General features: G+C 47.2%; 1 protein-coding gene across 1 annotated transcript in view; it reads left to right on the top strand.

Moving 5' to 3' along the window:
• Window positions 1-12,186, top strand: part of LOC144145247 (high affinity nerve growth factor receptor-like) — a gene marked incomplete in the record, with an annotated part of 187,322 nt that overhangs the window by 111,009 nt on the left and 64,127 nt on the right. Inside the window, 3 exon segments of the mRNA XM_077676784.1 lie at window positions 3,097-3,171; window positions 7,080-7,151; window positions 12,118-12,186. Coding sequence (XP_077532910.1) covers window positions 3,097-3,171; window positions 7,080-7,151; window positions 12,118-12,186 — 216 coding nt within the window.

The raw sequence follows: 12,186 nt of genomic DNA, 5'->3' as shown, positions 1-12,186 counted from the left end.
TCAGTATAGTAGCCCAGATGCAGCTCGTACCCCGAATTTCACAAACTAACGAACATTTCTGTTTCTTTTTCGAATACCCCGTAAAATCACTTTGTGGAGACTGATTAGTGGCGCTTCATGCAAGCAGCGAGTTCACCCACAATATCCCGCGAGAATACAGACGACCAGTAGACCAAAGGATCGATCGATGGTAAGATACAAAACCTCAACCTCAATGGGCGTATCCAGAAATAATACGCATTTTTAATATTCCAATATCGTCTACCCTGAAAAGACCTCAAGCCATTCCTTTTCGAAATATAAACTGGCTAACTCAATAAAAAAGGCGGGTTTCCCCGAGCCAGAGTTCAGTGCACGAACCTCCTTACTTGTGGATTAACTTTTTCTTTCACTTTGCTGTCGAGATGCGGCCAGTGAGGCGTAAAACTGAATTATCGAATACCCACTCAATGATGAACGCATTCGTGGCCAAAGATCAATTACCTTCAACTCTACACCCTTTCGTCAGGTCCGCTTGCAGATAGATCTCTCTTTTTTTTAAATGCAGATCATTTCAGTAACTCACGATGTCACCCGCGTTGACGTCCGTAGTCGTAGTCTGCACCCCTCCCCCTACACTATATAAAAAAAATACTATCCGGCGCCTGGTTTCGATCCCTCGACCCTGCGGGCGGAACGCAATGTACATGGTGCTCTACCCACTGCGCCACAAAGCCGACACAGAATGGGAGGCTACGAACGCGCCTTATATCCTTGACTCATTCAAACTACGTCAAGAAGCTGCTGATACAACGCATTCACTACCACCAAGTCACCAAACACTAAACGTTAACGCAATACACCCACCCCCTATGCGACGCATTTACTCGAGTCCCCCTCGCGGGGAGATGGGCCCAATTTTTTGTATCACTTTATGCCCCAATTTTGGCCTGTGCCCCCATGACGGGGTGCAATGGCATCATGAAAACATTTACACGTGTTTTACTGTAGCAGTGTGGCCATGCGATCCTAGAAGAATTATAACTCATGGGACCACCAAGAGAGATAGGAAACATAAGTTGTCTTCACTTTATATAGATCGTCATCATCATCACCAGCCTATCTACGCCCACTGCAGGGCAAAGGCCTCTCCCATTAATCTCCAATTATCCCGGTTCTGTGCTAACTACGACCACTTTATCCCCGCAAACTTGTTGATCTCATCTGCCCATCTAACTTTCTGCCGCCCCCTGCCACACTTGCCTTCTCTAGGGATCCACTCCGTTACCCTTAATGACCAACGGTTTTTCTTGCCTTAGCATTACATGCCCTGCCTCCGTCCACTTCTTCTTCTTAATTTCTACTAATATGTCCTTACCCGCGTTTGTTCCCTGACCCACTCCGCCCTCTTCTTGTCCCTTAATGTTACACCTATCATCTTCCGTTCCAATTCCCTCTGAGTCGTTCTCAATTTAAGTTGAACCCTCTTGGTGAGCCCCCAAGTTTCGGCCCCATAGGTGACTACCGGTGAGATGCAGCTGTCATACACTTTCTTCTTCAGGGACAATGGTAGGCTGCCATTCATTATCTGAGAATGTCTGCCGTATGCACTCCACCCCATTCTTGTCCTTCTAATTATCTCTACCTCATGGTTGGGATCCGGGGTCACAACTTGGCCTAAGTAGAAATATTTGCTTGCCACTTCCATTGCCTCACCCCCTATCTCAAACCGTTGTGCTGTCCCGAGGTTATTGACTATTACTTTGGTTTTCTGCATATGAATTTTCAGGCCCACGGTTCTACTCTGTTTGCCCAGTGCGGAAAGCGTACTTTGCAATTCGTCCCCCGAGTTACTTAGCAAGGCAACGTCATCAGCAAATCTGAGGTTACTGAGGTATTCTCCATTAACCCTTACTCCCACCTGTTCCCAATCCAACGTTCTGAATACTTCTTGTAAGCATGCTGTGAATAACATTGGAGAGATTGTGTCTGCTTGTCTGACGCCCTTCCTCATAGGTATTTTAGTGCTCTTCTTATGGAGGATGATGGTAGCTGTGGACCCATTGTAGATATCCTCTAGTATTCTTACATAATGCTCATCTACACCCTGGTTCCGTAATGCCTGAATGACTGCTGAGGTTTCGAATGAGTCAAATGCTTTCTCATAATCTATGAAGGCTATGTATAGGGGTTCAGTATACTCAGTGCACTTCTCTATCACCTGATTGATCGCGTGGATATGGTCCATTGTTGAATAGCCTTTACGGAACCCTGCTTGTTCTTTAGGTTGACTGAAATCTAAGGTTGCAGAAATTCTGTTAGTGATTACCTTGGTAAGTACCTTGTAGACGACTGACAATAAGCTGATCGGCCTGTAATTTTTCAAGTCCTTCATGTCACCTTTCTTATGAGTTTGGATGATGTTCGCGTTCTTCCAAGATTCCGGTACACTTGCGGTAAAAATACCCTCTGGGTAGGATCCGAACCCACTTATTCTGGAGGTCGGGAGTTCTGATCCCACCCGGCAGGCATTTTTTCTCCACTTTTTTGCTGTCTTACAAAAGTCTTCATCTGTTTCAACGATAATAAATGGCCTACCGCATTCTCCCCTTTGCTTTCCTTGGCATTCTTGACTGCCAACCCTTATATACGCCTACATATATGCTTCAAAAGCAAGTAGCAAAAGTAATGGCAAAAACCGAATACAATTCAGAAAATATTACAATAATTAACTGAAGTATTTAAATTAAAATATTTATACAACTCGAGCTTGAAGAATATATTAATAATTCAAGAAGTAATTGTTAACGACAATAAACATACAACGCAAAACGTGCTACAGAACGTTGGAATTCAAGCACGTACACAGTGCACAACCCAAAATTGTGAAGGTAAAATACAACACATACAGAAAATGTGGAACCACGTCAAAGTCATGCACTTGAACTGCCTTTTACTTCAAAAAGAAAGGTCCTTGCCCTGTTTTTACTTCACTTGCCAACCAACGAGTGCGGCTAGCTTGCTTTGGCAAAATTGTCCATGACTCACTACGGCTCAGGCAGGCGGGTCTTGGTTCGTCCCCATTAAAGTTTACCGTTCTTTCTATTCTCTCTGCAGAAGCATCGAGAACCAACTCAACTTCGTGGAGCTCAACGAAACGCAGCTGCGGTGGTACCCGGCGCTGAAGACCCTGTGAGTGCGAACAATAGCGCCGATCTTTGAGCGCGCCTCATTTTCCAGAAACGGCGAACAGTTTCCTATACAGAGCAAGTGCCTTGTAAACACCTAGCAGCCGGTTTCCAATCAAGGTCTCAAACTCACGGCGAGAACGCCTAGGGAAAGCACTTAAAAACTTTTTTGCAGCGTAGGGTGAAGCGCTTTGTGTGGTGTAACGAGTTTTAGCGAAAGTTTCGCGCTTACTACTTACGTGCACGTCTGTATGTTGTGGATTTTTGTTGTACCTCTGATAAACTAAAAAAACTCCGTGGTGTGTGTTTTGTAGGCGCTGCCTGGTGTACTGCACACGAGCACGACGGGGGGGGGGGGGGGGGGGGGGGGGGGGTCATGTAAATATTTGCTTCATTTTCGAGCAATGGTGAACTGTTTTCTATCCACTTCAATTGGCCTGTAAACAGCTAGAAGCCGGTTTCACTCAAAGGTCTTGATCTCTATATTGGGACCACAGTAGGAAATCGCTTGAGACCTCCCTGCTGCAGCACATGCTGAAGCGTTTTGTATGGTGCCGCGAATCTTTTATTACTTACGTGCACGCCAGAACGTGGTAGACTACTTTGTTCTGGTTCTGATACACCCAAGAATTTTTTATTTATTTATTTATTTATTTATTTATTTATTTATTTATTTATTTATTTATTTATTTATTTATTTATTTATTTATTTATTTATTTATTTATTTATTTATTTATTTATTTATTTATTTATATTTCCCTTGCTCTCCATCGCCGAAGAATTAGAGATGAGAGCTGTTAAGAGTACACAAAAAAGCACGAATGCGGCAAAATACACGGAATCTCTTATAAATTGACTAACCATACTTAGTCATTAAAGATTGTTCTCTCTCTCTCTCTCTAAGAACATCATAAAGAATGATTTGAAGAAAAAAATATATGCTGCATCACAAAGGCAAGAAGAAAAAGTTATGCACATCACAAAGGGAACAAAGAACGCAAGTCGGCATATATTGCATATCACAAAGGGAAGCATTCAAAAAACAAACAGGGGTATATACTGAACAAAGCATACAAACTAAAGAGATAAACACAGACACAAAGGTATCTGTGTGCCGGAACTAGCAGAAATGACTTATGACGGGTCATCTCGGACCAAAAAACCATACAATGAACGTATAAAAAGTGCATGATCTGTTACGTGGGTTTTAGTTGAATGCGACATACTACACAGGCGCGCGCGCGCGTTTCAGAAATGTGCTTCTCATACAGAAAAAAGTGACTTGAGGAAAGAACATGGTCTGTGGTTCCCAGCAGGGGGATTAGTACACACTACAGTAATCGAATTGCAGAAGTGACCCTACGTTCACGTATTCGTAAGCTTCCCCACTTCAAAATTTGGCATCCACAGTTTGAAGGGGCAGACGGACGGGCTGCGTACAATGAACGTCGTGCCCATTCCGGGACTTGAGGAAGACATGCGATAAAACGGGAACGGAGATTCCAATAACCAGCCATGCTCTGTGCTTACTTCTCCGCTGCATGATTTTTGCGTCTTGAGAACAACGCCATGACTACAGTGCTGCTTAGTCCGCGATGTATACAGTTGCCTATGTAATGTTTTAAACCGCTGGTACATCTGGAACCAGCAGGACATTGCCAGGGCGCGAACAGTTTCCAAATGTTTGCTTAGAATTCTTAGCAGGTTACGGGACTTGCTAAAGAACTGCTTTAGGCCGACCTTTGAAGGAGAGAGAGAGCAGAAGCTTCCCTTTGGTTTCGCAGAGACAGTCACATGACCCAAGCCATTCTTTCCAACAAACATATCGCCTAGCGAACATATAGCGAACCGAAGATAGGTAAGGGTTCACCACTGGCAAAAGATTGGCGTAGGCCGCCGCGGAGGACGACCCCGTCCTTACCGCCTAAACAACTCCTCCGCCCAAGTAAACATAGTATCCGTGCCGTTTACAGAGTCCATGGTAAGCCAATGGATTAGTAGCCTTCGTTAGCTCGGAAGCGAGTGGAAAATTGGAGCAGTACGGTCAGCAGCCGACGACGGAGAGGCAAGTTGCAGCCCGCGACTGAGGGAGAGGAAACGCCGTAGATACGAGCCAGAATGGCTCGTATGAGCCGCGCGCCTACGTTGACTGGGCTGTAAAGTCGAAGGACACCGTTCCCGTCGACGACAACCAAAGCAGCGAAGAAGTCGAGCTCGCCCTATTTTGCTCCCCGCCTCCATTCAATTTTATGCGACGTCGTTCTCAACAATCCCTGCATCGTCCCTTATTCGCTGCTTTTCGGTACCCCCGTAAAAGAAGCCTCATTTCGCGAGGCTTACATTCTTCTCTGTTTCCCCTTTTCCTGTTCTTTTTCCTCTTTTCGTCTCAGTTTTGTTCTCTTACTTTCCGTCTTAGCTTTGAGTAAGCTCAACGACGACGAAAGACGTCGTCGTTGAGCTTACTCCGCGCTTAGCCCTTTCTAATCCGGCAAAAATGTCTCCTTCCCGTGCAACAAATAAAGGGTCTTCCCGCAGACAAAGAGGTAGCTGAGAATCCCGGTCCGCTGGCAGCGCCAAAGCTGGGCTGTTGGCGTCCCCCCTCTCCCTCTGAGTTGCTCACGACTCCAACAATGAGGGTATTTTCTTTCCGCTCTCATTTTCTTCTCTCCTTGTTAACGTGAGCAAATGGGCGAGGGGATTACGCGATACTGCAAAGTAGGCCAACCGTGCGGATCATCTGGATTAGCTTCGGCTGCGTCTTTTCTTTATTTGATGGTTTTCCTTTCTTTGTTGGCTCGGGCGCTGCTCTGAGAGGGCTGTGACTGAGTAATGTCGCGACCTTGAAAGCAAAATCTTGGCTTTACGGAAAACGCCGCCTGTTTTACCGTTGCTTACCCCGCGGGGGGTCCGGTATATACGAACATCCATCGTACGGTTCTCGAGATCGGACGCGAATTTGGCGTGCTTCATTAGCTATGTTGAATTGACCTTTAAAGCTAAGTTTTAATAACGAACTGACTCGCTAATATCGCTGTCGCGGCCTTCGAAAATTGGCGGGCGTGATTCCTTGAACCGGCAACGCGAAAATACAGCGCAGTTCTCAGTGCGATATACGACATTCCAATGACGCTACGACACTGTGGTAATTATCATCGTAAACCGCCAAACACAAATCATCACATAATAAATCGTCATGCCTTCTTCCACCAATTTATCATCCCTGCGAATAAACAGCTTGCACTAATCCACAGTAATCTCGTAATAGCGGTATACGGGCCCTGTTTAAAGAGCGTGCAATCGCCATATGGGGGAACCTTTTCATCCAAGGCGACCGCTACGTAAGAAGGCTTCCTTTTCTTGCCTTTTGGTCCATTCGTCGTCATGAAACTCGCGTTACTAGAGGGATCAGAGTCGATCAAAGACGTCACCGCAGTATTGACATCCGCCGGCACTCTCTCCGCCTGCCCCTAATCCCGCAAAGCCCACCTCCGTGCATCAGCAGACGTATTTGCATTAATTAACCCCACGTGAAACGACAACAGGCTTTCAATCACCAAGTTCAGCGCTGGTAATCGCGGTGGTAACTATCGGGGTAAAATGCTATGTCATCCCAGTAGTCGCCTTCAATCATCAAAATATTGGCAAAGTGTCATCAAATCGTCATCGTGTGGCACCTGCGTCGTCCCGATCTCCCCGGATATTGGGCACCATGCATTGGTGGTTTTTGCATTATCCGACTGCTTAAACTAAGCACGGGTAAATGTTTCTCGCCAGCGAAGAGTATTGACCAGGAGCAGTACCATGGTCTCGCTCTAACAAGCGCAGCATAAACAGCGTACTATTGCAATCGCATTTGCCCTATACCTTTCGCATCTCTTTCCTCCTTTCTTTTTCTTTTTTTCGGCACGCAGGACGATTCACAAGTGCGGCCTCAAGTACATTTCGCCAAAAGCCTTCATGCACAACAAAGGAATCCAGAAAATGTAAGTAGCAATTTTGTCACTGCAAGAGGCCAAGTCTATCCTAATATTTTTAATGTACGCCCAGGATCAATTTCAGCGCGTGTGGTACCCCGCTTGATTTTAAACCGCTGTTGCAGTGTGAATTATTGACAAAAAAGTGTCCCCGTGTCTGCTTGCCTCGCTGCAAATGTCGACGAAATACAATGGCATTTCTACCACCCCTAACACGTCGCGTTCCCTCCTCCCTCCTCCCTCTCCCCCTCCCTTTTCACTTACTAATCGGACGTGAATAGTGCAACAGGTTTATTTCTGTATCCCTCCCCAAGCCCTCTAAATCCTACCATTCTCCCGCGCTTTCGCCTCCTCTCCGATCCCCGCGTTCCTACACTACCCCTTCCTCCCTCTGCTTCTCCTCCCTCGTTGCTTGTACTGCCTTTCCCCTCTCCCTCCTCACAATACCCTCCCTCCCCAACCCACTCTCATTTCTCTGATGTATTTCCCCTCCCTGTCCTGTCCAACACACTTTCTGTCGTGCTTTTTGCTCTTCCTCCTATCCACCGTTTTATTCAATTGACCCTCTCTTCCTCCTCCGTACCTTCCTCCAACCTCTTGCCTTCCCCATATCCTCTTCCTCATTCCCCATCAAACTTACCACCCCTTTCTTTCGCTACACGCTCTCTCGTGCTCATCTTTTTTCTATTTCCCCCTCTCTCTAGATTCGTTCCCTCCTCTCTTTTTGTACCCGCTACATCCCTCTCTCCCCCTATTTCTCCCCATTCCTTCTTCTCTACTTGTATACCACTCTTCCTCTACTCCTCTCTGACCCAACTCCCCCGCACCATTCGAGATACGGGATCTACAGTTCGCCACATGATACACCAGGGACCCACGCGAAAGTCGCGGCTTATCTGTTTGTAGGACACAGACAGACCAAAATTTTATCTTTAAGTATCCCAAGAAATTATCGTATTTGTTAACAAAAGTTTTATGAAACCTGTTTGTTGGCGAGTACTGTGCGTGATTGTCTCGTATACTGTCTCGTGTCACGTGACTCTACCAGCCAGATGTGTGAGCCTATCAATGTCAATTGCGTTCTCACGCACTAGGCGCTTTTTACACATCACGTCCAATTTTCGTTCGTGAGTTTTGACGCCAATGCTTAGCATCATAACTATATATATATTGCACCTGCACAAAGTGCACAGTTTCTGAAGCAAGTTTTTCAGGCAACTTGAACCCTCAACAAAAATTACCAGAAGATCCATTTGCGGCTCTCTGAGAATGCGTGAACCTCTCACCCATCTCAGTTGCGAACCTGAGGCACAGCCCGATGCGCACGCCTTGCGCGGCTCTAGAAGTCCCCAACACGACGTTTCTCGCCGGCCCTTCGCACACTGCGTCAGCCGTGCTTTGCATTCTAACCGTCTCAGGGGGCACATTTGCTACTTTAAAATCGGCACTGGTTGCCTGTCGCTGCTTTTATTGCCCACCAGTGTCGGTATTTTGTCGCCGTCATTCCCATTCCCTTTTCCTTTGCCACGTACTCGGCCCTGAACTCGCTGCGCAGTCCGTTTCACAACGCGTACAAGCGATGACGGGGCGTGTCAATCCGCTGGCAACAAGGTCGCCTGCGGTGCGAACCCTGCGCCACCGCTGCCAGTTCTTCCACTGTCTCGCCTGACGTCACAATATCCGCACGCGTTTTATCACTCTCCGTTCAACCGCTCTCTGAGGCAAATCCTACTGGGTGCCGGAAAACGTCCGGTGCGTCCGATTTTTCGTGCGGTCTTGCGTGATTGGCTGCGCATCCGAAAACGTCACGAAGAACAACCCAGGCAGCCAATCAGCGAGACCGCACGAGAAAACGAACGCAGCGGGAGTTTTCCGGCATCAAGTAGGGTTTTCCGCTTTGTTGGCGGATCGACAGCGCAAATTTTTGCCAACGTACCACATCTCTTGCTCACGCAGTAATAATGTTCTCAGCATTGATTCATTGATTTATTGTAGGGTTTTACGCGTCGACGCAATGCAGGCGATCAGGCGCGCCGTAGTGGGCTCCGGAATAATTTTGACCACCTGGGGATCTTTAACGTGCGCCGAAACCTCGTACACACGGGCGTTTCTTCTTTTCGCCTCCACCTTAAAAGCGGCCGCCGCGGCCAGGAAGGAATCGAACCCGCGACCTCGTGCTCAGCAGCACAACGCCTTATCTTCTCACCATTGCGTCCGCTTGCATTTGCGCAGGACGCACATCAGCGTACAAATACCTACAACGGAAGCAGTAACGACAACGGGAACAAAAAAAAAGAACACAGTTAAGGATACATTAGGCTTAAACACCAAATGTCAGCATAGATTTGTCTCCACGTTTGTGCACGCTGAAGATCATTTTTCTTGGCTGAACTGATTCGTTTTCTCATATACTGTTGTTTTTACACGTCCAGAGCGAGCTGAAAACCCGTGTTACCGGCCGAGAAAGCCGCGCCTGAACGACTTACGGAGGCGCTCTGCCTAACAAAACTCCCGTTTTAGAACTCTCGCCTCCTGGTGCAAGGACACAAATGAAGATAAAGGCTGCCAACGTCACGTCACCGGCGCTCGCACCGAAACGCGCGCCGCGCACGGATATAAAGATAAAACAAGAACACCCCGTTCCTGCGAATGAGGCTGTACAATTCTCCGGGTGTATTACTCCCCGGGCCATAATTTTCGTATAAAACAAGAGCGAGGCGCCTCGCACTTCTCAGGAAAAGGTTGTAGGGGGTAAAAAATCGCTCGTCGCGCTTGGGCAAGGCCTCGTCCGTTTCCTCCAAACTCGTATATTACCTCTGTCCTTGCGCATATCGTCCCGGCCCGCCGTGTCGTTCCTCGGAGCTCGCATAAATCCTCGTGGCCACTCACCCCGAGGTGATTCCCTTCAAGGCTTCCCTCCGAACTCCCGCTGTACGCGAAGCTGTGCACATTTCTTTCGCTTTTATTCTCAGTTTCTCCTCCACGAATCAAATTTGCCCCTACGAGAGAACAACAAACGGCTTGCATCAATTCTTACGTGACCCTCAAAAAAAAGTAACGCCTGGCTTTCAGACAATGTCACCCGGCGTGACATTGAACCGAAGTATATAAGCCCCTTGTTTTTCATTAATTCGGCCCGTCTTTCCAGAGAAGCGCATTCGCCGCGAAAGTGTCGAGGCGAGCGGCACCCCGCGATATTTCCCCCAGGAATCGCGATCCGTCTCAATGACAGCCCACAGCGCGTGGCACGAACCCTGAGCGCACCCGCTGGCCTTTTGTCGCCGAGGTTCGGTGGCCCTGTAGGCCGCGGCAGCGCGCGGAAACGCCCTTCGTTTCAACGCCGAGGCCAAACAACGGGAGTGGAGGAAACGCGGCGCTCCGGGCCGCCGTTACGGCATGTGCAATCAGGGGATGTTTCCATATACAGTTGAGTCAACCAACTACGGTATGCTGCCGAAGGAAATTTCCGGGAAGCTTTAAAGCTCGGGAGGAAATTTTCCCTCAACGATCAAGCTGTCTAATTTCCGCGGGTTCGTGTCACGAGCTTCGAGAACCGGGCGAATTGTCTTTGGCACAAAATGTCTTGAGCAGAATTCAATCTTAGTGCGCGGACAGTTTTAGCACAGACATGAAGATAAAAAAAACACCCCTCAATGCTGAGGATTATGAATGTGGGTCGTGAAGGGGGAATATTAATTAGCTGGCCACTATTCCAAAATGTCGAGGCCTTAAACGCACCTTTTATGCTGTTATTAGGTCTGAGAGACAGAGAACAATTCATCGTCGTTTCGGGGATTAGCGGCAACTGATTGATTGATTGTGGGGTTTAACGCGCCGACGCAACGCAGCCGATGAGGCGCGCCGTAGTGGAGGGCTCCGCATTAATTTTGACCACCTGGGGATATTTAACGTGCGCGGAAATCTCGTACACAGGGGCGTTTTTGCTTTTCGCCTCCATCAAAAAAGCGGCCGCCGCGGCCGGGAATCAAACCCGTGTCTTCGTGCTCAGCAGCACAAAATTTGCGGCAACTGAACTGAAAACAACAAAAATGCAGACCGTACCAACTGACTCTGACCCATGCAAGCATCACAACAACCGTTACGTTTTCACGTGTTTGGTTAATTGGTTAACCGGTTAGTTTGCATGCGTTGGGTTTGCCTAATCTCTCTCTCTCTCTCTCTCTCTCTCTCTCTCTCTCTCAGTCTCACTCTTTCGCTGCTTGCCTTTTCCCTTTCTGCGTCTTTCTCTTTTCCTTCTCCTCACGTCTTCGTTTCGATGTGTTCCTCATCGGTATTTTTTTTATTATCCTCTACTTTTTTGTTTTGTTTTATGCATACCGACAAGTCATTGTTCACGTATTACTGTCAGTGCGTGGCTCTAAACATTGAAAGAAAATTATACATTTGTTTAACCTTGTGAACTGTTTGCCTCTAATTACACAAAGCTTGTTTCTTAACGTAGGGAACAATTATAGTAAATCATATAATAGTATAATATAATCATATTACTTATTTAGGATAACCGTTACTGATACAAGTTTTCAACTTTTAAAGAGCGGCCCGCTGACGTGTAATTGAACGTCAGCGCCACAACAGGTTTGTGCGTTGTTTTTTTTTTTTCTAACAGTGAAAATATTGATGCAGAAGACTTACATTTAGGCCTGGACTGTGAATCTAGAAATGGCGTCGATAACGAACAACGCAAATTAAGCCTGCTAGGAATTTTCGAAGGGGAGCCGATTTGTTTTGACTGGCTAGGGGTTTAACATTAAGGATTAAAAAGAGTATCCTAGACACAAAACGCGCGCCACTCCCGCTTTGTTCCCACCTTACAATTCTTCTGAATTTTCCCATGAGGCCTTTGTAACTGTGTTTAACTCAATGCATTGGCGAAGTTGCACCCATGTGCTACTTCCGACACGCTTCCCTTCTGAGCCGGCGGTCATGTTTCTTCGCATTTTCCTTTGTGCTTTAGCGACCTCAGGTTCAACCAGATAGAGGTGTTCGCTTGGACCGCCATCGATGGATTACAAGCCATCGAACT

Source organism: Haemaphysalis longicornis, unplaced genomic scaffold, assembly GCF_048455015.1.
Source record: "Haemaphysalis longicornis isolate Haplotype H1 unplaced genomic scaffold, Haemaphysalis longicornis Haplotype H1 scaffold_7, whole genome shotgun sequence".
In the NCBI taxonomy this organism is placed as follows: domain Eukaryota; kingdom Metazoa; phylum Arthropoda; class Arachnida; order Ixodida; family Ixodidae; genus Haemaphysalis; species Haemaphysalis longicornis.
Note: the sequence above shows the minus strand (reverse complement) of the source record. Positions and strands in the feature narration are given on the sequence as shown.